This window comes from Oncorhynchus clarkii, chromosome 1 (assembly GCF_045791955.1).
Source record: "Oncorhynchus clarkii lewisi isolate Uvic-CL-2024 chromosome 1, UVic_Ocla_1.0, whole genome shotgun sequence".
Lineage (NCBI taxonomy): Eukaryota > Metazoa > Chordata > Actinopteri > Salmoniformes > Salmonidae > Oncorhynchus > Oncorhynchus clarkii.
In genome coordinates this window covers 83,413,793-83,439,518 of record NC_092147.1, presented here as the reverse complement: position 1 = coordinate 83,439,518, position 25,726 = coordinate 83,413,793, and the positions used below count along the sequence as shown (strand labels likewise).

The 25,726-nt window shown below is 49.0% G+C and overlaps 1 protein-coding gene across 1 annotated transcript in view; it reads left to right on the top strand.

Annotated features, from left to right (window-relative positions):
* The window catches only part of LOC139413414 (protein FAM135A-like), a 50,423-nt gene that overhangs the window by 13,055 nt on the left and 11,642 nt on the right, over window positions 1-25,726 (top strand). The window contains exons 3-12 of the mRNA XM_071160776.1: window positions 5,787-5,926; window positions 8,811-8,881; window positions 9,368-9,541; window positions 9,777-9,903; window positions 13,214-13,367; window positions 14,663-14,740; window positions 15,956-16,005; window positions 16,317-16,475; window positions 24,869-24,942; window positions 25,231-25,385. Coding sequence (XP_071016877.1) covers window positions 5,787-5,926; window positions 8,811-8,881; window positions 9,368-9,541; window positions 9,777-9,903; window positions 13,214-13,367; window positions 14,663-14,740; window positions 15,956-16,005; window positions 16,317-16,475; window positions 24,869-24,942; window positions 25,231-25,385 — 1,182 coding nt within the window. The remainder of the gene's footprint in view (window positions 1-5,786; window positions 5,927-8,810; window positions 8,882-9,367; window positions 9,542-9,776; window positions 9,904-13,213; window positions 13,368-14,662; window positions 14,741-15,955; window positions 16,006-16,316; window positions 16,476-24,868; window positions 24,943-25,230; window positions 25,386-25,726) is intronic.

The window sequence follows — 25,726 nt, the reverse complement described above, 5'->3', positions numbered from 1 at the left end:
TGATGAAGGAGGAAGACCGGTGCATCTTCAGCTCCACGGCCTGGTTTATATGCCAGCTGGAACGGGTCCAGTAGGCTCTCTGTGTGCAGGAGAAGGTGTCCCAGGACAATGGGGTCCAAACATTAGATCATCAGAGGTTAAGCAGATGGGATGACCGTCATTCAGGGATTGGGATGATTCACTTTGTGAATGGGCACGATAGTTTCAGTTTTCTAGATTTGGGTGGTTCTGCTGCTGTCCAATGACATTTGAAAAAGTATTCTGTACATGTTACACAGCCACTTACACTCCCTGATAACATCCCACTTAGACCATCACAGTCTTTTGCTTTCTGAGGATGGAGTTTGGAGAAGACCTGAAAGGCAACCTTTTCAGAGACAATTCTGGGACTCTGGGATGATTCTGGGACTGTCATCCCATGTATTGTTATTTTCAAGTATGTTTTTCATTTTGAGTTTGTAAAAAAAATATTTTTATTTCTACTTTGCACATTCTTCCATTGCAAAACTACCATTCCAGTGTTTTACTTGCTATATTGTATTTACTTTGCCACCATGGCCTTTTTTGCCTTTACCTCCCTTCTCACCTCATTTGCTCACATCGTATATAGACTAGCTAATAATGTATTATTGACTGTATGTTTGTTATACTCCATGTGTAACTCTGTGTCGTTGTATGTGTCGAACTGCTTTGCTTTATCTTGGCCAGGTCGCAATTGTAAATGAGAACTTGTTCTCAACTTGCCTACCTGGTTAAATAAAGGTGAAATAAATCAAATAAATTAAAATCCAAGTAGTTTTTAAACTCTGTTTAATGTTTCTTTGAATGGATTTCATCAGAGTTGTATCCACCCCTTGACTTTTTCCACATTTTGTTACATCCTTATTCTAAAATGGATGACATTTTTGCACATAAAAAACATCTCATTTACATAAGTATTCAGACCCTTTACTCATAATGGGTTCTGAGTTCTAAACTTGAAATATTGTTAATCATGAGGAAATGAGGAGTGCCACAGTCTGGTTTCTATACCAGAAGTGAATGGGTATCCGTAGGAGGAATGTATATGGTCGGGTCAATTAAGGGTGGATATGAGCCAGAGGCTTGGCGTGTACTGAGTAAAGGAAAGACAATCACATGTTTGCAGTCACTGATAAGGGTGGAGAGATGTGGATTAGTGTGGAATGGGGGCCGAGGTCAGGTCACATTAAGGGAGAAGGAACAGTACCTTTGGCGGTGATTACAGCCTCAAGTCTTCTCGGTTATGACGCTATAAGTTCGGCACACATGTGTTTGGGGAGTTTCTCCTATTCTTCTCTGAAGATTCTCTCAAGCTCTGTCAGGTTGGATGGGGAGCGTCGCTGCACAGCTATTTTCAGGTCTCTCCAGAGATGTTCGATCAGTGGCTGGGCCACTCAACGACATTCAGAGACTAGTCCCGAAGCCACTCCTGCGTTGTCTTGGCTGTGTGCTTAGGGTCGTTGTCCTGTTGGAAGGTGAACCTTCGCCCCAGTCTGAAGTCCTGAGTGTTCTGGAACATGTTTTCATCAATGTTCTCTGTACTTTGCTCCGTTCATCTTTCCCTCGATCCTGACTAGTCTTTCAGTCCCTGCTGCTGAAAAATATCCCCACAGCATGATGCTGCCACCACCATGCTTCACTGTAGGGATGGTGCCAGGTTTCCTCCAGACTTGACGCTTGGCATTCAGGTCAGAGGAACTCTGGAGCTCTGGAGTTACCATCGTGTTCTTGGTCTCTTCCCTGACCAAAGCCCTTCTCCCCCGATTGCTGCAGTCATTGTTTGATACCCTTTCACAGATCTGTGCCTCGACACAATCCTGTCTCGGAGCTCTACGGACAATTCCTTTATGCTTCATTAACAGAGATGTTTTCTGATTGCGTGTGTAGCAGGTTCCATATTGTTCATCATTTGGGAGGGTTTTGTTTAAGTTCTTGGTTCTCCTTCAACATATTTTACTATGAAAGGAATGATTAGGCCAGACGTTAATGCAACCGCTGTGTCAGATTTCTTTTTAAACTTTTACGGAAAAAGCATAATCTGAGAACGGCGCTCAGAACCCAAAACAGCCAGAGGAATATCCGCCATTTTGGAATCAACAAAGTTAGAAACAACACCATAAATATTCACTTACCTTTGATGATCTTCATCAGAAGGCAGTCCCAGGAATCCCAGTTCGACAATAAATGACTGATTTGTTCCATCATTTATGTCCAAATAGCCACTTGTTGTTAGCGTGTTCAGCCCAGTAACCCATCTTCATGAGGCGCGAGCATTTCATCCAGACAAAAACTTAAAGTTCCATTACAGTCCTTTAGAAACATGTCAAACGATGTATGGAATCAATCAATAATGTTCCAACCAGAGAATTCCTTTGTCTTTAGAAAGGCACTGGAACGAGAGGTAACTCTGTCGGGAGCGCGCGTCATGAGACCGAGGCACTATGCCAGAACACTGACTCAAACAGGTCTCATGAGCCCCTCCTTTATAGTAGAATCCTCATTCACATTTAAAAAGGCAGTTGACATCTAGTGGAAGCCCTAGGAAGTGCAACCTTATCCATATCTCAATGTGTACTCGGTAGGCCAAGCTTTGAAAAACTACAAACCTCAGATGTCCCACTTCCTGGTTGGATTTTTCTCAGGTTTTCGCCTACCATATGAGTTCTGTTATACTCAGACATCATTCAAACAGTTTTAGAAACTTCAGAGTGTTTTCTATCCAATACTAATAATAATATGCATATAATAGCATCTGGGACAGAGTAGGAGGCAGTTCACTCTGGGCGCGCTATTCATCCAAAAGTGAAAATGCTGCCCCCTATCCCAAAAACTGGATCCTTGATACTATTTTCTAGTGTAGGTGACCACCTATAAAAGCTAGCTTGTACGGTTGATTCATTTGTCAGAGAGGTTATTTCAAAGGGCAGCAAGCTGAGAGATGATAAATATGATATGAAGCTCTCCTCTAAATCGTCTGGTCTGATTTTGTGCGTTCCAGAATGGTGATGCTGTCTCTTTTAATGTGAAAGATGGCGTTCATCTATAGTTCCAATGTGTGAGTTGAATATCCATTTGAACTGACAGTGATACTCTTGGTTGAATGACATTGAGGGAAGCCCTTCAGATGAATGTGGATTTGGTCTACTCCTCCATTGGGTTTTGTTGTTGGTTTGGAGTTGGCATAGTGGCAGGACTGGTTGATCTCACAAAACCAGCCTTGTTCCCAGCTCTTTTCTGAGTCCTGGCAGCCTGGAACAGTCACAGCTCATCCCTGTCCTGGTCTGCACTGAGAGGAATGCCTTTGCTCCCTCCACTGCAGCCTCACAATACGCTACATTCTGTCCCCCAACAACCAATCCTCCTGTCACAGTGAGGATTAAGAGGGGACAAAGGAGGATGAGATTGCAGGATGCTCCAGTGTTTTCTGCTCTGAGCCTGATAGGAGTCAGTGAGAGGCTGAGAGCTTTAGCTGAGTGGGATTGGTTCTTCCTCCTCACCTCAACCCTGGGGTTTCTAAGTGGCCTATTAATAGGAGGCCTTGTCTCTGGTCTCTTGCTAGCCAGGTCTCTCTGGCATTGGTAGTACACCCAATTGACTAGAGTTGGTGTTATACTTTAAGTGGTGAAAAAGGCTAATTCCCCAAAATGGGGTTGTTTCATTTTCAGCAGAAAGCTGTTCCATGAGCTTGTATTGTATTTTCCACCAGCAGTATGGTGTTTTCCTTCCTGGGTTGGTGGATTCCTGTTCCTCTCTGGTCTTTCCCTCCACGGCTATAGTGCTGTTAGTACCTCAACGGCTGATCTCATAGTTGTAGGTTCTATAGTGCTGTTAGTTCCTCCATGGCTGATCTCATAGTTGCAGGTTCTATAGTGCTGTTAGTTCCTCCATGGCTGATCTCATAGTTGCAGGTTCTATAGTGCTGTTAGTTCCTCCATGGCTGATCTCATAGTTGCAGGTTCTATAGTGCTGTTAGTTCCTCCATGGCTGATCACATAGTTGCAGGTTCTATAGTGCTGTTAGTTCCTCCACGGCTGATCTCATAGTTGCAGGTTCTGTAGTGCTGTTAGTTCCTCCACGGCTGATCACATAGTTGTAGGTTCTATAGTGCTGTTAGTTCCTCCCCTGCTGATCTCATAGTTGCAGGTTCTATAGTGCTGATAGTTCCTCCCCTGCTGATCTCATAGTTGCAGGTTCTATAGTGCTGTTAGTTCCTCCACGGCTGATCTCATAGTTGCAGGTTCTATAGTGCTGTTAGTTCCTCCACGGCTGATCTCATAGTTGCAGGTTCTGTAGTGCTGTTAGTTCCTCCACGGCTGATCACATAGTTGTAGGTTCTATAGTGCTGTTAGTTCCTCCCCTGCTGATCTCATAGTTGCAGGTTCTATAGTGCTGTTAGTTCCTCCACGGCTGATCTCATAGTTGCAGGTTCTATAGTGCTGTTAGTTCCTCCACGGCTGATCTCATAGTTGCAGGTTCTATAGTGCTGTTAGTTCCTCCATGGCTGATCACATAGTTGCAGGTTCTATAGTGCTGTTAGTTCCTCCACGGCTGATCTCATAGTTGCAGGTTCTATAGTGCTGTTAGTTCCTCCACGGCTGATCTCATAGTTGCAGGTTCTATAGTGCCGTTAATCACCTAGAAAGGATAGGAAATGGTTAGTCATCCTTGTAAGCCATCAGCCATGTGTAAAACAACCAACAGACTGACTGCGTCTGTTTGCTGTGTCTATGCTGCTAGGACATGCCTCAGACTGCTGCCAGGTCACAGCTGACATCCTGGATGTCTGCTAGAGGGAACATGTACTGTAAGCTGTTCATAGGAAGTTAACTGGCCAACTTCTCACCGGTACTTAGTAGTGCTGGGAATTGCCAGGGACCTCACGATACGATATTATCACCATACTTTAGTGCCGATGTGATATGTGTCACAATTCTCACAATTCTATATGTATTGCTATTCGATACTGTGATTTTATTAGGATTCCATGTTCCCAACATATTGCTCACCATATGTCTGCTGCAGAGGGACAGAGAGCCAATGGAAAACCAGTTTTGCTCCGTCATGGAAATAAAAGTACTAAAAACAAATTGGCTACTTATTTAAAAAGAAGATGGAGAAAAGGTTTTGGTACAGCTAAGCAGCGCACAAATGTATATTGCGATAGTCATAATTATGTGATATATCGTCAAATATTATCCTGATATGTTACTGTTTGGCTTTTTCCCCCTATTAGTAGTACCTAACCCCCCCTCTTCTCAGTACCTACCCCCCCCCCCCCCCCCCCCCTCTCAGTGCCTAACCCCCCCCTCTTCTCAGTACCTAAACCCCCCTCCTCTCAGTACCTAACCCCCCCTCTCAGTACCTAACCCCCCCTCTCAGTACCTAACCCCCCCCCCCCTTCTCAGTGCCTAACCCCCCCCCCCCTCTTCTCAGTATCTAACCCCCCCCTCTTCTCAGTACCTAACCCCCCCTCTCAGTACCTAACCCCCCCCCACTCCTCTCCAGTACCTAACCCCCCCCACTCCTCTCCAGTACCTAACCCCCCCCACCTCTCCGTACCTAACCCCCCCACTCCTCTCCAGTACCTAACCCCCCCACTCCTCTCCAGTACCTAACCCCCCCACTCCTCTCCAGTACCTAACCCCCCCCACTCCTCTCCAGTTCCTAGCCTCCGGTTAATCTCAGTTATTTTGTTGATACAGTCATTGTGTATTACTGTGTTGATGTAAGTTTTCTGCATTCAAACAAATGTCTTCTCATTACAGGTTCTGATCTGGCCTTCCCTGCGGCTGTGGTCGATGACGTCATCTGCAGCAAGACCTTCCAGATCCTCTATAAGAACGAGGAGGTGGTTGTCAATGATGTGCTGGTGTTCAAAATCATGATGCTGCTGGATGAGAAGAAGGTAATGAAGCTAGATTGTAGGCTAAGACGAGGAAGCTGGACTGTAGGCTAAGATGAGGAGGCTAGACTGTAGGCTAAGATGAGGAGGCTAGAGAGTAGGCTAAGCTGTGGAGGCTAGACTGTAGGCTAAACTGAGGAGGCTAGACTGTAGGCTAAGCTGAGGAAGCTAGACTGTAGGCTAAGCTGAGGAAGCATGACTGTAGGCTAAGCTGAGGAAGCATGACTGTAGGCTAAGCTGAGGAAGCTAGACTGTAGGCTAAGCTGAGGAAGCTAGACTGTAGGCTAAGACCGTGACCAATGACCAAGTTGTCGTTGTGCTGGTTAGAATCAGTTCTGCTATAGAGGACAATAGGCTGACTTTCACTGAGGCTCTGGCTAGCCTGTGTTCAAATGTCCACAGTAGCATACTACTTACAATGCCCAATACATTGCTTCAAACTGAGTGAGCTTGAGCTCCACTGCAGTGATCCATATGATTGGCCAATTAGATGCAGGCTATTTAGCCTAGATTTATTTAGATTTAATGTAGACAATTTAGCCTAATATCTCACATGGATATTGTTCACAATAGCAGGTTATAAAATAAATACCTGTTATGATGGTATGGATATAGGAGGAGAGACGTGGTATGATGGTATGGATATAGGAGGAGAGACGTGGTATGGATATAGGAGGAGAGACGTGGTATGATGGTATGGATATAGGAAGAGAGACGTGGTATGATGGTATGGATATAGGAAGAGAGACGTGGTATGATGGTATGGATATAGGAAGAGAGACGTGGTATGATGGTATGGATATAGGAAGAGAGACGTGGTATGATGGTATGGATATAGGAAGAGAGACGTGGTATGATGGTATGGATATAGGAAGAGAGACACGGTATGGTTTTTCCACTCTGAAGGGTTTCCTCTGATTTCTATCCATTCATACTAATGTACTACTAAGAATGCATGCCCAGTACTGCACATTGCTTCATACTACGTAGTACGTACTACTAAGAATGCATGCCCAGTACTGCACATTGCTTCATACTACGTAGTACGTACTACTAAGAATGCATGTCCAGTACTGCACATTGCTTCATACTACGTAGTACGTACTACTAAGAATGCATGTCCAGTACTGCACATTGCTTCATACTACGTAGTACGTACTACTAAGAATGCATGTCCAGTACTGCACATTGCTTCATACTACGTAGTACGTACTACTAAGAATGCATGTCCAGTACTGCACATTGCTTCATACTACGTAGTACGTACTACTAAGAATGCATGTCCAGTACTGCACATTGCTTCATACTACGTAGTACGTACTACTAAGAATGCATGTCCAGTACTGCACATTGTTTCATACTACGTAGTACGTACTAGAGGTCGACCGATTAATCGGAATGGCCGATTAATTAGGGCCGATTTCAAGTTTTCACAACAATTGGAAATCGGTATTTTGGGGCGCCGATTATGTTATTTTTATTTTTACACCTTTATTTAATCTTTATTTAACTAGGCAAGTCAGTTAAGAACACGTTCTTATTTTCAATGACGGCCTAGGAACGGTGGGTTAACTGCCTCGTTCAGGGGCAGAAAGACAGATTTTCACCTTGTCAGCTCGGGGGATTCAATCTTGCAACCTTACAGTTAACTTGTCCAACGCAATAACGACCTGCCTCTCTCTAGTTGCACTCCACAAGGAGACTGACTGCCTGTTACGCGAATGCAGCAAGCCATGGTAAGTTGCTAGCTAGCATTAAATGTATCTTATAAAAAACAATCAATCATAATCACTAGTTAACTACACATGGTTGATGATATTACTAGATATTATCTAGCGTGTCCTGTGTTGCATATAATCTGACTGAGCATACAAGCATACAAGTATCTAAGTATCTGACTGAGCGGTGGTAGGCAGAAGCAGGCGCGTAAACATTCATTCAAACAGCACTTTCGTGTGTTTTGCCAGCAGCTCTTCGTTGTGCGTCAAGCATTGCGCTGTTTATGACTTCAAGCCTATCAACTCCCGAGATGAAGCTGGTGTGACCGAAGTGAAATGGCTGGCTAGTTAGCGCGCGCTAATAGCATTTCAAACATTTCACTCGCTCTGAGCCTTGGGGTGGTTGTTTCCCTTGCTCTGCATGGGAAACACTGCTTCAATGTGGTGGCTGTTGTCGTTGTGTTGCTGGTTCGAGCCCAGGGAGGAGCGAGGAGAGGGACGGAAGCTATACTGTTACACTGGCAATACTAAAGTGCCTATAAGAACATCCAATAGTCAAAGGTTAATGAAATACAAAGACGGAAATGGTATAGAGGGAAATAGGAATATTGAAGACTCATGTTAAAAGGAACCACCAGCTTTCATATGTTCTCATGTTCTGAGCAAGGAACTGAAACGTTAGCTTTCTTACATGGCACATATTGCACTTTTACGTTCTTCTCCAACACTTTGTTTTTGCATTATTTAAACCAAATTGAACATGTTTCATTATCTACTTGAGGCTAAATTGATTTTATTGATGTATTATATTAAGTTAAAATAAGTGTTAATTCAGTATTGTTGTAATTGTCATTGTTACAAATACATATATTTTTTAAATCGGCCGATTAATCGTTATCGGCTTTTTTTGGTCCTCCAATAATCGGTATCGGCGTTGAAAAATCATAACCGGTCGACCTCTAGTACGTACTACTAAGAATGCATGCCCAGTACTGCACATTGCTTCATACTAAGTAGTACGCTAGTGAATGGTGCTCTTGGGTTGTTGTCATGGTGGAATTCAGTTCCTCTGTCGATGGGGAAATAGGCTCACTTTCACTATCACTCACTCCGTTTCTTTTCCCCCTCTGAAATGATTGTTTCCCCTGTCTGTTTCTATCCCTCTTCAGGTAGAAGAATCCCTCAATGACATGGACTTCCAGCTCTCTCTGGAGTTATACTTCACAGATGGAGACTTCTCGTACGTTTCATCATGGCCGAACACTGTGCTTCTTATGCTCTTACCAAACCTGTGTTCAAACACCATTTGAAGTCTTAGATACTGTACTTCTAGTGTTTTCTTTAGCCTGCCCAGACAGCCAGATGGATGGGGGTGGCAGGTTTGCAACTAATACACCAGGCAAACTCATTCAACCCCAGATAAAGTTTTTTAAATTCTTCATGTAGTATTTTAACCCAGATCTGGCTATTCTTAGATGAAGATTGTGTTTTTGGATCTCTGCTATGGTGTCCTTAATAAACCCGTCTGCCGGCACTTTTTAGACCCGTCTGATGGGGTCTGTTTATACCAAGGGAGTGTGCAGCAGTGCATTTCAAGTCAAATATTTCCCAATACTTTAGATGGAAACATTGCGCACAGTTTTTTATATTCTTTATGCATCTATATGAATACATTTTTCTATTGTATGATTTGAGTTTCTCCAGCAGATACGTTCTTTTCCACTAGGCCCGAGGAGCTCAGCTCCCTGCAGAACATCAGCAGTCGTTCGCTCCGCTTGCACTTTAGCCTGAACCGAGGCATCCACCAACACATCAATATCATGTTCGACTACTTCCACCTGTCTGTCGTCTCTATGGCCGTCCACGCATCCCTGGTTGCCCTGCACCAACCCCTCATCAGGTAACACCCCCCCACTGTATAGGGAATAGGGTGTGACTTCGGACTGACTTGGATATATCATCACGTTCATAAATAAGCATAAGTCTCTCTGGATAAGAGCGTCTGCTAAATGACTAAGATGTAAATCTACACTATATTTATCCAGTTTCCAGTTTAGACTTTGTCTTCAGAGCAGTATAACTGAAAGGTGTTGACCAGTAAGGCCTGATTCCTTAATGGCTGTTGTCTGTTGTAGTTTCCCCCGGCTAGTGAAGAGTACATGGCTGAATCGCACCGCCCCCCAGCAGAGTAAAGACTCTGTCATCCCGGCCCTGGAGAATGTGGTGTTTGGAACCAGCTATGTCAAACAGCTGTCTGCTGATGTAAGTATAGATTAGGCCTCAGGGCTGTCTTCCTCTAAAAAAAAAATTCTCGTCTGAGTTGTCTGTTCTAAAACATGTATTTTTCCATATATTGACACACCCTATAACATCAGCTATATGTACTGAGCTTGTCTGATGCTTTAAGGGCACTGTGATTGAATAATTAAGACGCACAAATGACTCAAGACGGAGCCAGAGATCAACATAACCAAAATAAAAATACATTTTCCCCACCCTCCTCCTCCTCCTCCTGCTATGACGTTTCCACTGGATCAGACCAAGACCATGTTTCCCTTTTATCAATGGGAGAAAGATGGAAAGATTTTTCAAATGCATTGAGGAACTATTGTCATTCTCAATGGATGTAAAAATATACTTTGTTCACCTGCCGTTTGAGGTAAAGAAGTAAACACTTTGAGAAGATCCACAGCTCATTAGTGGTGATGAGTTAAGACAATCACAGATACTATCAGACTTCCCCAAATAGGCACATTTCTACATTTGCACACAGGCCAGGTAGCCTAGGTCTACATCTATGGATAATCAGGTGCACGTCCTTAAACAATATTAACAGGAGCGCTCCAAACATAATACAATGAATAAATGGACCAAACTCTTAAATGGAATGAAATAACCCAAAACGTGTCTCTCACGAGTGTAGCACAGGTTGTGAGCTCTGCAAACAACGTGTTCACTCTGACATGGAGAATGGTAATTACAAACCAATTAGTCCTCAACCTCCAGATAAATCAGTCATCTCTCACTAATGGCTTCTAGTAGCTCTTCTTCTTCCCTGACTGTAGGCCAAATAATAATATGTTGAATCCATTAACAGAAATGACCGGAACAAAACAAACATAGATAGATGAGAATGAAAGGTACTACTGGTGTTATGTGTCGTGGTGAATTGATAGAATTTAACAATCGAAGGGCAAACCATTCACGCAGTTAATATGAAACAATGAATTGGCCGGAGAAGATGCATTCTGGAGAGAGATGAGTCTTGTGCATCTAAGCCACACTTACCTTCTTAACTTCAACATTTTAAATGATACCCAAAGCATTATCTTCACACATACTGTATTGTAGGCCTAAGGAATACTCTCATACTCTTTAGACATTTATTGAAAGACCAATGCAATTTCACTTATTTTCTCCATTCTATCAAATTGCTTGAGGTACCAAAGCAAACACCCTCTCGGCTGATGCCTGTCTTAGTGATGGACTGTGCCATCCCCACTGCCTCCACAACGGATTAGTCCACTGAGACAGGCAGGAATCAGACACCCTCTCAACTGATGCCTGTCTTAGTGATGGACTGTGCCATCCCCGCTGCCTCCACAACGGATTAGTCCACTGAGACAGGCAGGAATCAGACACCCTCTCAACTGATGCCTGTCTTAGTGATGGACTGTGCCATCCCCACTGCCTCCACAACGGATTAGTCCACTGAGACAGGCAGGAATCAGACACCCTCTCAACTGATGCCTGTCTTAGTGATGGACTGTGCCATCCCCGCTGCCTCCACAACGGATTGGTCCACTGAGACAGGCAGGAATCAGACACCCTCTCAACTGATGCCTGTCTTAGTGATGGACTGTGCCATCCCCGCTGCCTCCACAACGGATTAGTCCACTGAGACAGGCAGGAATCAGACACCCTCTCAACTGATGCCTGTCTTAGTGATGGACTGTGCCATCCCCGCTGCCTCCACAACGGATTAGTCCACTGAGACAGGCAGGAATCAGACACCCTCTCAACTGAAGCCTGTCTTAGTGATGGACTGTGCCATCCCCACTGCCTCCACAACGGATTAGTCCACTGAGACAGGCAGGAATCAGACAGCTGTCTCGTGTGCCATGACAATATATCTAGATCTAAAGAAATCGACCAGCAGCATATCAACCAAATAACCGACCCGTCTAGTACACCTTCATCCAGAAATCCTGTTGGAGGATTCACAGATTTCATACTTATTCCCCTCCTAATTCCGGGAATCTTCCAACCGTGATGTCCGAAAGTTATCTGTATTTTGTGACCCTTATTCTGCTAGTAATGACTTCTATAGGAACGAGTGTTATGCTGCTAGTAATGACTTCTATAGGAACGAGTGTTATGCTGCTGTTAATGACTTCTATAGGAACGAGTGTTCTGCTGCTAGTAATGACTTCTATAGGAACGAGTGTTCTGCTGCTAGTAATGACTTTTACAAGAATGAGTGTTCTGCTGTCAGGGACAAGCTGCTAGTAATGACTTCTATAAGAATGAGTGTTCTGCTGCTAGTAATGACTTCTATAAGAATGAGTGTTCCGCTGTCAGGGACAAGCTGCTAGTAATGACTTCTATAAGAACGAGTGTTCTGCTGACAGGGACAAGCTGCTAGTAATGACTTCTATAAGAATGAGTGTTCTGCTGACAGGGACAAGCTGCTAGTAATGACTTCTATAAGAATGAGTGTTCTGCTGTCAGGGACAAGCTGCTAGTAATGACTTCTATAAGAATGAGTGTTCTGCTGCTAGTAATGACTTCTATAAGAATGAGTGTTCTGCTGCTAGTAATGACTTCTATAAGAATGAGAGTTCTGCTGCTAGTAATGACTTCTATAAGAATGAGTGTTCTGCTGCCAGGGACAAGCTGCTAGTAATGACTTCTATAAGAATGAGTGTTCTGCTGCTAGTAATGACTTCTATAAGAATGAGTGTTCTGCTGCTAGTAATGACTTCTATAAGAATGCGTGTTCTGCTGCCAGGGACAAGCTGTACTTCATAAAGACTGTAAGGTACAGGGCAGAAGGAAAACAAGTTGTGGTAGGAGAGGTTATTGACCGATGAGATGGGGAAGAAGAAGCTCTACTAGAAACCATTAGGGAGAGATGTTGGATTTAGCTGGAGGTCTAAGAGTAACTGGTTTGTAATAACACCGACATGGAGAAGGGGAGCTAATAGCTAGCCCCCCCCCCCCCCCCCCCCCACACACACACACACACACACACACACACACACACACACACACACACACAGGGTTGATGCCTGAATGCAACATGTTCAATGAAGTGGAATGCTAGAGACAATGCTCAGTCCCCTTGTCACTCTAAGATACATGCAGCAAGACCTAATGGGGCAGCTCAGAACACACACACACACACAGACACACAGAGAGAGAGAGAGAGAGCTCAGAAAGCAGTGCAATGAGGAATCCATTATCTTCACTGTGACCTTGTCTTGACTGTGTGTGTGTGTCACAGCATCTGTGACTTGTTATAGCCTGTTATGACCTGTTATTAACACCCTGTGTGTCTCCCTCCCTTCAGGGCAGAACATTCCTGGTGTCAGACCAATGTTTGCAGCATGCATTCAGTCTTCACCACAGTCTCTGTGCCAGCCTACTGCTGGCCTACCAGGGCCTGTTTGGTTACTTCACCTCCGTCAGCAAGGACCTGCCCTCCTCACACCGCATGGAGCTAGGTAGACCTACACTACACCATGGTAACACTAGAAACAGTCAGTCACACACCCATCACATTGCCAGGTGGCTGCATGGAGAAAAACAGTGTCAACTGAAATGGAAAGAATCTCCAGGATGTTGATGCTCCACAGATGTAATGGATATGTGGCGCTGACAGACTGGGTCATTCCCCCATAGTCCATTTATTACCTCAGTTTTGGCGTTGACATTACAACACTGGACCTGCAGCTTGATTTGACTGCAGGGTTTGAGTTGAAGAATTAGATTTAGAGAGCCCTGATACCCAGTGAGAGAATTACAGGACATTCAACTGTGTATTACACCTCAACATGATCCAGAAACACACACCTCTAGCCTGCTGCCAGACTTTACTGTTAGAACACTCTTGTTTAATGTTGTGCTCTTCTCTCTCTTGCTTTTTCCATTGTCTGTATCTAGAATGAGTATGATGTATTGTACATTTGTCTTCATCAACTGGCTGTGTTTATCATAGTATTTGCATGTCATCATTTGCTCCCTGCCTCCTACAAAAATAATTCCTTTCAGCCGTTCTAGAAGGAAGTTGATGGTAGTAGTTGACTTGCTCACCCTTGGAGTCACAACATCAACTCTCCTCCCTACAACTAGCTGTGGTCTGGTGCTTCACAGACTGTTAGTCACAGTCACAACATCAACTCTCTTCCCTACAACTAGCTGTGGTCTGGTGCTTCACAGACTGTTAGTCACAGTCACAACATCAACTCTCCTCCCTACAACTCTCCTCCCTACACAGTCACAACATCAACTCTCCTCCCTACAACTAGCTGTGGTCTGGTGCTTCACAGACTGTTAGTCACAGTCACAACATTAACTCTCCTCCCTACAACTAGCTGTGGTCTGGTGCTTCACAGACTGTTAGTCACAGTCACAACATCAACTCTCTTCCCTACAACTAGCTGTGGTCTGGTGCTTCACAGACTGTTAGTCACAGTCACAACATCAACTCTCCTCCCTACAACTAGCTGTGGTCTGGTGCTTCACAGACTGTTAGTCACAGTCACAACATTAACTCTCCTCCCTACAACTAGCTGTGGTCTGGTGCTTCACAGACTGTTAGTCACAGTCACAACATCAACTCTCCTCCCTACAACTAGCTGTGGTCTGGTGCTTCACAGACTGTTAGTCACAGTCACAACAAATGTTTCATCCTGAACATGATCAAGTACTTATTAATCCATTCTAACCTTAGAGGGCATAGTAACAACAACAGCAAGGTTAAACATGCCCTTATATATGTGCCAATCACTCCTACTAGCCAAGCCCAGCATGCAAGTCCTTTATGAGAGAGTACTCAGAAGACCCTTCCCTCCAGACCAAAGGCACGTCTTTATAGGTATGTCCCCCCTACCTGAACCCTACATGTCCCTTCCCTCTACCCTCAGTTCAACCTGCTTCTTCATATCTTTTCTTTTCCCGTTTGGTTTCTTTGCTTTCTCCTCTTTTGGTTCCTTTTTCCCCACACACCTGGTAATCTTTCTGTGTGCTTCAATGCCTCAGTCTTTCAGTCACTATAACTCCTAGAGGCCTGTCATAGTCCTCTGTCTGTCATTTATTCACACACTTCCTTCTCCCCACAGGTGGGCCTTCTTCTTCTTGTCCTTTTCTGTCACAGTCATATCTCTGGGGCCAGGTCTCTCTCTCTCTGGCTCTCTTCTTCTTGTCCTTTTCTGTCAGTCATATCTCTGGGGGCCAGGTCTCTCTCTCTCTGGCTCTCTCTCTCTCTCTGGCTCTCTTCTTCTTGTCCTTTTCTGTCACAGTCATATCTCTGGGGGCCAGGTCTCTCTCTCTCTCCTTCTAGTCCTTTTCTGTCACAGTCATATCTCTGGGGGCCAGGTCTCTCTCTCTCTGGGTCCTTTTCTGTCACAGTCATATCTCTGGGGGCCAGGTCTCTCTCTCTCTCCTTCTTCATCTAGTCCTTTTCTGTCACAGTCATATCTCTGGGGGCCAGGTCTCTCTCTCTCTGGCTCTCTTCTTCTTCTTGTCTTTTTCTGTCACAGTCATATCTCTGGGGGCCAGGTCTCTCTCTCTCTGGCTCTCTTCTTCTTGTCTTTTTCTGTCACAGTCATATCTCTGGGGGCCAGGTCTCTCTCTCTCTGGCTCTCTTCTTCTTGTCTTTTTCTGTCACAGTCATATCTCTGGGGGCCAGGTCTTTCTTTCTCTCTCTCTCTCTCTCTCTCTGGCTCTCTGTCTCTCTCTCTCTCTGGCTCTCTTCTATCTTCTTAGTCCTTTTCTGCCACAGTCATATCTCTCGGGCCAGGTCTCTCTCTCTCTCTCTCTCTCTCTCTCTCTCTCTCTCTGGCTCTCTGGCTCTCTTGCTCTCTTCTATCTTCTAGTCCTTTTCTGCCACAGTCATATCTCTGGGGGCCAGGTCTCTCTCTCTCTCTCTCTGGCTCTCTTCTTGTCTTCTCTTCATCCATCTGATTGGCTCTTATGTCTAATGATACCGTTGATTTTCCAGCCTGTCTGTCAGACTTGACAGATCTGTATATGATTGTGGAATTGACAACAAAAAAGGACCTCTTTTAATGCTCTTTGTTTTGTTCTCCAGAGGAACTAGACGTTGAGAACCGTCTCACTGAGCTCTGTGATCAAGTCAAGGTACGATATTAGTTTCTGCCATCAGCTCACTGTCTGAGCCCTTTTCATAGTCAAGTCGATAGGTCTACTTAGTGGACTAATCACTTCCAGCACTATGGCAGGTCTCCCTGACCCAGATTAAAGTCCTGGACTTAAACTCCTGGACAAAGTTCTTCATTGAGTGTGATTGGATTTGAAATCAAATAGAGATGAGCTGACCTCAAGGAAACATGGAAGAATTGGAACAGGGCCTGTGTTTGTGTTTTAGCTTGTCTTTGTGGCGCCCCCTGGTGTCTATACTGGGCTAATCCATGTCCCCCTCTCTCCAACAGCAGAGAGCGGAGAGCCCGGACGAGCTGGCAGAGCTGGTCAATATGAACCTGGCCCAGCTGTGTTCCCTCCTCATGGCCCTGTGGGGTCAGTTCCTGGAGGTGGTCTCACTGCAGGAGAATGTTGCTGCCCTGCTGGCTGTGGAACATCACACACTCAGAGTGAGTAGATTAGCAGCACCTAGCACCTCACTAACCCTGCTGACCATGGTGCACCTCACTAACCCTGCTGACTGTAATGCACCTCACTAACCCTGCTGACTGTAATGCACCTCACTAACCCTGCTGACTGTAATGCACCTCACTAACCCTGCTGACTGTAATGCACCTCACTAACCTTGCTGACCGTGGAGCACCTCACTAACCCTGCTGACCATGGTGCACCTCACTAACCCTGCTGACCATGGTGCACCTCACTAACCCTGCTGACTGTGGAGCACCTCACTAACCCTGCTGACCATGGTGCACCTCACTAACCCTGCTGACCGTGGAGCACCTCACTAACCCTGCTGACCATGGTGCACCTCACTAACCCTGCTGACCATGGTGCACCTCACTAACCCTGCTGACCATGGTGCACCTCACTAACCCTGCTGACCATGGTGCACCTCACTAACCCTGCTGACTGTGGAGCACCTCACTAACCGTGGAGCACCTCACTAACCCTGCTGACCGTGGAGCACCTCACTAACCCTGCTGACCATGGTGCACCTCACTAACCCTGCTGACCATGGTGCACCTCACTAACCCTGCTGACTGTGGAGCACCTCACTAACCCTGCTGACCATGGCGCACCTCACTAACCCTGCTGACCGTGGAGCACCTCACTAACCCTGCTGACCGTGGAGCACCTCACTAACCCTGCTGACCGTGGAGCACCTCACTAACCCTGCTGACCATGGTGCACCTCACTAACCCTGCTGACCGTGGAGCACCTCACTAACCCTGCTGACCATAGAGCACCTCACTAACCCTGCTGACCATGGTGCACCTCACTAACCCTGCTGACTGTGGTGCACCTCACTAACCCTGCTGACTGTGGTGCACCTCACTAACCCTGCTGACTGTGGAGCACCTCACTAACCCTGCTGACCGTGGAGCACCTCACTAACCCTGCTGACCATGGTGCACCTCACTAACCCTGCTGACCATGGTGCACCTCACTAACCCTGCTGACCGTGGAGCACCTCACTAACCCTGCTGACCGTGGAGCACCTCACTAACCCTGCTGACCATGGTGCACCTCACTAACCCTGCTGACCATGGTGCACCTCACTAACCCTGCTGACCATGGTGCACCTCACTAACCCTGCTGACCGTGGAGCACCTCACTAACCTTGCTGACCGTGGAGCACCTCACTAACCCTGCTGACCGTGGAGCACCTCACTAACCCTGCTGACCATGGAGCACCTCACTAACCCTGCTGACCGTGGAGCACCTCACTAACCCTGCTGACCATGGTGCACCTCACTAACCCTGCTGACCGTGGAGCACCTCACTAACCCTGCTGACTGTGGAGCACCTCACTAACCCTGCTGACCATGGTGCACCTCACTAACCCTGCTGACCGTGGAGCACCTCACTAACCCTGCTGACTGTGGAGCACCTCACTAACCCTGCTGACCATAGAGCACCTCACTAACCCTGCTGACTGTGGTGCACCTCACTAACCCTGCTGACTGTGGTGCACCTCACTAACCCTGCTGACCGTGGAACACCTCACTAACCCTGCTGACCATGGTGCACCTCACTAACCCTGCTGACCGTGGAGCACCTCACTAACCCTGCTGACTGTGGTGCACCTCACTAACCCTGCTGACCGTGGAACACCTCACTAACCCTGCTGACCATGGTGCACCTCACTAACCCTGCTGACCGTGGAGCACCTCACTAACCCTGCTGACCGTGGAGCACCTCACTAACCCTGCTGACCGTGGAGCACCTCACTAACCCTGCTGACCGTGGAGCACCTCACTAACCCTGCTGACCATGGTGCACCTCACTAACCCTGCTGACCGTGGAGCACCTCACTAACCCTGCTGACCATAGAGCACCTCACTAACCCTGCTGACTGTGGTGCACCTCACTAACCCTGCTGACTGTGGTGCACCTCACTAACCCTGCTGACCGTGGAGCACCTCACTAACCCTGCTGACCGTGGTGCACCTCACTAACCCTGCTGACCGTGGAGCACCTCACTAACCCTGCTGACCATGGTGCACCTCACTAACCCTGCTGACCGTGGAGCACCTCACTAACCCTGCTGACCGTGGAGCACCTCACTAACCCTGCTGACCGTGGAGCACCTCACTAACCCTGCTGACCGTGGAGCACCTCACTAACCCTGCTGACCGTGGAGCACCTCACTAACCCTGCTGACCGTGGAGCACCTCCCTAACCTTGCTGACCGTGGAGCACCTCACTAACCCTGCTGACCGTGGAGCACCTCACTAACCCTGCTGACCATGGAGCACCTCACTAACCCTGCTGACCGTGGAGCACCTCACTAACCCTGCTGACCATGGTGCACCTCACTAACCCTGCTGACCGTGGAGCACCTCACTAACCCTGCTGACTGTGGAGCACCTCACTAACCCTGCTGACCATGGTGCACCTCACTAACCCTGCTGACCGTGGAGCACCTCACTAACCCTGCTGACTGTGGAGCACCTCACTAACCCTGCTGACCATAGAGCACCTCACTAACCCTGCTGACTGTGGTGCACCTCACTAACCCTGCTGACTGTGGTGCACCTCACTAACCCTGCTGACCGTGGAACACCTCACTAACCCTGCTGACCATGGTGCACCTCACTAACCCTGCTGACCGTGGAGCACCTCACTAACCCTGCTGACTGTGGTGCACCTCACTAACCCTGCTGACCGTGGAACACCTCACTAACCCTGCTGACCATGGTGCACCTCACTAACCCTGCTGACCGTGGAGCACCTCACTAACCCTGCTGACCGTGGAGCACCTCACTAACCCTGCTGACCGTGGAGCACCTCACTAACCCTGCTGACCGTGGAGCACCTCACTAACCCTGCTGACCATGGTGCACCTCACTAACCCTGCTGACCGTGGAGCACCTAACTAACCCTGCTGACTGTGGAGCACCTCACTAACCCTGCTGACCATAGAGCACCTCACTAACCCTGCTGACCGTGGAGCACCTCACTAACCCTGCTGACCATGGAGCACCTCACTAACCCTGCTGACCGTGGAGCACCTCACTAACCCTGCTGACCATGGTGCACCTCACTAACCCTGCTGACCGTGGAGCACCTCACTAACCCTGCTGACTGTGGAGCACCTCACTAACCCTGCTGACCATGGTGCACCTCACTAACCCTGCTGACCGTGGAGCACCTCACTAACCCTGCTGACTGTGGTGCACCTCACTAACCCTGCTGACCGTGGAACACCTCACTAACCCTGCTGACCATGGTGCACCTCACTAACCCTGCTGACCGTGGAGCACCTCACTAACCCTGCTGACCGTGGAGCACCTCACTAACCCTGCTGACCGTGGAGCACCTCACTAACCCTGCTGACAGTGGAGCACCTCACTAACCCTGCTGACCATGGTGCACCTCACTAACCCTGCTGACCGTGGAGCACCTAACTAACCCTGCTGACTGTGGAGCACCTCACTAACCCTGCTGACCATAGAGCACCTCACTAACCCTGCTGACTGTGGTGCACCTCACTAACCCTGCTGACTGTGGTGCACCTCACTAACCCTGCTGACCGTGGAGCACCTCACTAACCCTGCTGACCGTGGTGCACCTCACTAACCCTGCTGACCGTGGAGCACCTCACTAACCCTGCTGACCATGGTGCACCTCACTAACCCTGCTGACCGTGGAGCACCTCACTAACCCTGCTGACCGTGGAGCACCTCACTAACCCTGCTGACCGTGGAGCACCTCACTAACCCTGCTGACCGTGGAGCACCTCACTAACCCTGCTGACCGTGGAGCACCTCACTAACCTTGCTGACCGTGGAGCACCTCACTAACCCTGCTGACCGTGGAGCACCTCACTAACCCTGCTGACCATGGAGCACCTCACTAACCCTGCTGACCGTGGAGCACCTCACTAACCCTGCTGACCATGGTGCACCTCACTAACCCTGCTGACCGTGGAGCACCTCACTAACCCTGCTGACTGTGGAGCACCTCACTAACCCTGCTGACCATGGTGCACCTCACTAACCCTGCTGACCGTGGAGCACCTCACTAACCCTGCTGACTGTGGAGCACCTCACTAACCCTGCTGACCATAGAGCACCTCACTAACCCTGCTGACTGTGGTGCACCTCACTAACCCTGCTGACTGTGGTGCACCTCACTAACCCTGCTGACCGTGGAACACCTCACTAACCCTGCTGACCATGGTGCACCTCACTAACCCTGCTGACCGTGGAGCACCTCACTAACCCTGCTGACTGTGGTGCACCTCACTAACCCTGCTGACCGTGGAACACCTCACTAACCCTGCTGACCATGGTGCACCTCACTAACCCTGCTGACCGTGGAGCACCTCACTAACCCTGCTGACCGTGGAGCACCTCACTAACCCTGCTGACCGTGGAGCACCTCACTAACCCTGCTGACCGTGGAGCACCTCACTAACCCTGCTGACCGTGGAGCACCTCACTAACCCTGCTGACCATGGTGCACCTCACTAACCCTGCTGACCGTGGAGCACCTAACTAACCCTGCTGACTGTGGAGCACCTCACTAACCCTGCTGACCGTAGAGCACCTCACTAACCCTGCTGACTGTGGTGCACCTCACTAACCCTGCTGACTGTGGTGCACCTCACTAACCCTGCTGACCGTGGAGCACCTCACTAACCCTGCTGACCATGGTGCACCTCACTAACCCTGCTGACCGTGGAGCACCTCACTAACCCTGCTGACCGTGGAGCACCTCACTAACCCTGCTGACCGTGGAGCATCTCACTAACCCTGCTGACTGTGGTGCACCTCACTAACCCTGCTAACCGTGGAGCACCTCACTAACCCTGCTGACCGTGGAGCACCTCACTAACCGTGCTGACTGTGGTGCACCTCACTAACCCTGCTGACCATGGTGCACCTCACTAACCCTGCTGACTGTGAAGCATCTCACTAACCCTGCTGACCATGAAGCACCTCACTAACCCTGCTGACCGTGGAGCACCTCACTAACCCTGCTGACTGTGGAGCATCTCACTAACCCTGCTGACTGTGGTGCATCTCACTAACCGTGGAGCACCTCACTAACCCTGCTGACCGTGGAGCCCCTCACTAACCCTGCTGACCGTGGAGCACCTCACTAACCCTGCTGACCGTGGAGCACCTCACTAACCCTGCTGACCGTGGAGCACCTCACTAACCCTGCTGACCGTGGAGCACCTCACTAACCCTGCTGACCGTGGAGCACCTCACTAATCCTGCTGACCGTGGAGCACCTCACTAACCCTGCTGACCATGGGTCACCTCACTAACCCTGCTGACTGTAATGCACCTCACTAACCCTGCTGACTGTAATGCACCTCACTAACCCTGCTGACTGTAATGCACCTCACTAACCCTGCTGACCGTGGAGCACCTCACTAACCCTGCTGACCGTGGAGCACCTCACTAACCCTGCTGACCGTGGAGCACCTCACTAACCCTGCTGACCGTGGAGCACCTCACTAACCCTGCTGACCGTGGAGCACCTCACTAACCCTGCTGACCGTGGAGCACCTCACTAACCCTGCTGACCGTGGAGCACCTCACTAACCCTGCTGACCGTGGAGCACCTCACTAACCCTGCTGACCATGGGTCACCTCACTAACCCTGCTGAGTGTAATGCACCTCACTAACCCTGCTGACTGTAATGCACCTCACTAACCCTGCTGACTGTAATGCACCTCACTAACCCTGCTGACCGTGGAGCATCTCACTAACCCTGCTGACCGTGGTGCACCTCACTAACCCTGCTGACCGTGGAGCACCTCACTAACCCTGCTGACCATGGTGCACCTCACTAACCCTGCTGACCGTAATGCACCTCACTAACCCTGCTGACTGTGGAGCACCTCACTAACCCTGCTTACCGTGGAGCACCTCACTAACCCTGCTGACTGTGGAGCACCTCACTAACCCTGCTGACCGTAATGCACCTCACTAACCCTGCTGACTGTGGAGCACCTCACTAACCCTGCTGACCGTGGAGCACCTCACTAACCCTGCTGACCATGGAGCACCTCACTAACCCTGCTGACCGTAATGCACCTCACTAACCCTGCTGACAGTGGAGCACCTCACTAACCCTGCTTACCGTGGAGCACCTCACTAACCCTGCTGACCGTGGAGCACCTCACTAACCCTGCTGACCGTGGAGCACCTCACTAATCCTGCTGACCGTGGAGCACCTCACTAACCGTGGAGCACCTCACTAACCCTGCTGACCATGGAGCACCTCACTAACCCTGCTAACTGTAATGCACCTCACTAACCCTGCTGACCATGGTGCACCTCACTAACCCTGCTGACCGTGGAGCACCTCACTAACCGTGGAGCACCTCACTAACCCTGCTGACCGTGGAGCACCTCACTAACCGTGGAGCACCTCACTAACCCTGCTGACCATGGTGCACCTCACTAACCCTGCTGACCATGGAGCACCTCACTAACCCTGCTGACCATGGTGCACCTCACTAACCCTGCTGACCATGGAGCACCTCACTAACCCTGCTGACCGTGGAGCACCTCACTAACCCTGCTGACCGTGGAGCACCTCACTAACCCTGCTGACCATGGAGCACCTCACTAACCCTGCTGACCATGGGTCACCTCACTAACCCTGCTGACCGTGGAGCACCTCACTAACCCTGCTGACTGTGGAGCATCTCACTAACCCTGCTGACTGTGGTGCACCTCACTAACCCTGCTGACTGACCTGTGGTGCACCTCACTAACCCTGCTGACCGTGGAGCACCTCACTAACCCTGCTGACCGTGGAGCACCTCACTAACCCTGCTGACCGTGGAGCACCTCACTAACCCTGCTGACCGTGGAGCATCTCACTAACCCTGCTGACTGCACCTCACTAACCCTGCTGGTGGAGCACCTCACTAACCCTGCTGACCGTGGAGCACCTCACTAACCCTGCTGACTGTGGAGCATCTCACTAACCCTGCTGACCGTGGAGCACCTCACTAACCCTGCTGACCATGGGTCACCTCACTAACCCTGCTGACCGTGGAGCACCTCACTAACCCTGCTGACTGTGGAGCATCTCACTAACCCTGCTGACTGTGGTGCACCTCACTAACCGTGGAGCACCTCACTAACCCTGCTGACCGTGGAGCACCTCACTAACCCTGCTGACCGTGGAGCACCTCACTAACCCTGCTGACCGTGGAGCACCTCACTAACCCTGCTGACCGTAGAGCACCTCACTAACCCTGCTGACCGTGGAGCACCTCACTAACCCTGCTGACCATGGGTCACCTCACTAACCCTGCTGACTGTAATGCACCTCACTAACCCTGCTGACTGTAATGCACCTCACTAACCCTGCTGACTGTAATGCACCTCACTAACCCTGCTGACCGTGGAGCACCTCACTAACCCTGCTGACCGTGGAGCACCTCACTAACCCTGCTGACCGTGGAGCACCTCACTAACCCTGCTGACCATGGTGCACCTCACTAACCCTGCTGACCATGGTGCACCTCACTAACCCTGCTGACCATGGTGCACCTCACTAACCCTGCTGACCATGGAGCACCTCACTAACCCTGCTGACCATGGTGCACCTCACTAACCCTGCTGACCATGGAGCACCTCACTAACCCTGCTGACCATGGTGCACCTCACTAACCCTGCTGACCATGGTGCACCTCACTAACCCTGCTGACCGTGGTGCACCTCACTAACCCTGCTGACCGTGGTGCACCTCACTAACCCTGCTGACCATGGTGCACCTCACTAACCCAGCTGACCATGGTGCACCTCACTAACCCTGCTGACCGTGGTGCACCTCACTAACCCTGCTGACCATGGAGCACCTCACTAACCGTGGTGCACCTCACTAACCCTGCTGACCGTGGTGCACCTCACTAACCCTGCTGACCATGGAGCACCTCACTAACCCTGCTGACCGTAATGCACCTCACTAACCGTGCTGACCATGGAGCACCTCACTAACCCTGCTGACCATGGTGCACCTCACTAACCCTGCTGACCATGGAGCACCTCACTAACCATGGAGCACCTCACTAACCCTGCTGACCGTGGTGCACCTCACTAACCCTGCTGACCATGGAGCACCTCACTAACCCTGGAGCACCTCACTAACGCTGCTGACCGTGGAGCACCTCACTAACCCTGCTGACCATGGTGCACCTCACTAACCCTGCTGACCATGGTGCACCTCACTAACCCTGCTGACCATGGTGCACCTCACTAACCCTGCTGGCTGTGGTGCACCTCACTAACCCTGCTGACCGTGGAGCACCTCACTCTGTTCATGTGTTCTCATTCTGGTCTCTTGCTCTCCATATTTCAGGTGCGGAGATTTGCAGAGGCCTTCTTTTGTCTGGAACACCCGAGACAAACGGCACTGGCCTATCAGGAACTACAGTAAGACAAATTACTAACGTGTGTGTGTGTATGTGTGTGTCCTGTCTTTGTTTTTATGATTAATTAACCACCAATTGACAATAACAGAAAATGAAGATTTGTGCTGTTTTGTTTTTCCCTCCTCACGTCTTCTCTCCCCTCCTCACGTCTTCTCTCCCCTCCTCACGTCTTCTCTCCCCTCACGTCTTCCCTCTCTCCCCTTTTCCCTCTCTCTCCCCTCCTCACGTCTTCTCGCTCTCTCTCCCCTCCTCACGTCTTCTCCTGCTCTCTCTCCCCTCCTCACGTCAGTGCTCACAGCCACCAGCAGATGACCACAGCCATCAAGAGTTCCTCCTACTTCCTGTCTCTACCACCACTTCCTGTTGCATGTGCCGACCTGGACGGGGACGTCAGCTCCCTGCCAATCATCTTTGAGGACAGATACCTGGACTCTATCACGGAAGGTCAGCGACGCAATAGAAATAGAATGAAATAGATTCTGTTTCTATATTTCTATGAGTAACATGACAGACCGTTAGAGAGACAGCTATTTAAAGCAGGGATGTGATCACTTCAATTTAGAAAAGTCAGGAAAGTAAATATTGTTTTCGGGCTAGGTTATGATATATGTATAGAGGGTTATGTCATATAAGCAGGAATTTGTGATTAATCAGGGAAAATCACATTCACGCTTGCACTTTAAAATATCATTCCTACAATCACAGTAACTTGTTCATTTAAGTGCCTTGAACATTTGAAGTGAGACTGGAAAGTGGCAACATGGAAGTGTTTCTTTGTCTTTCTC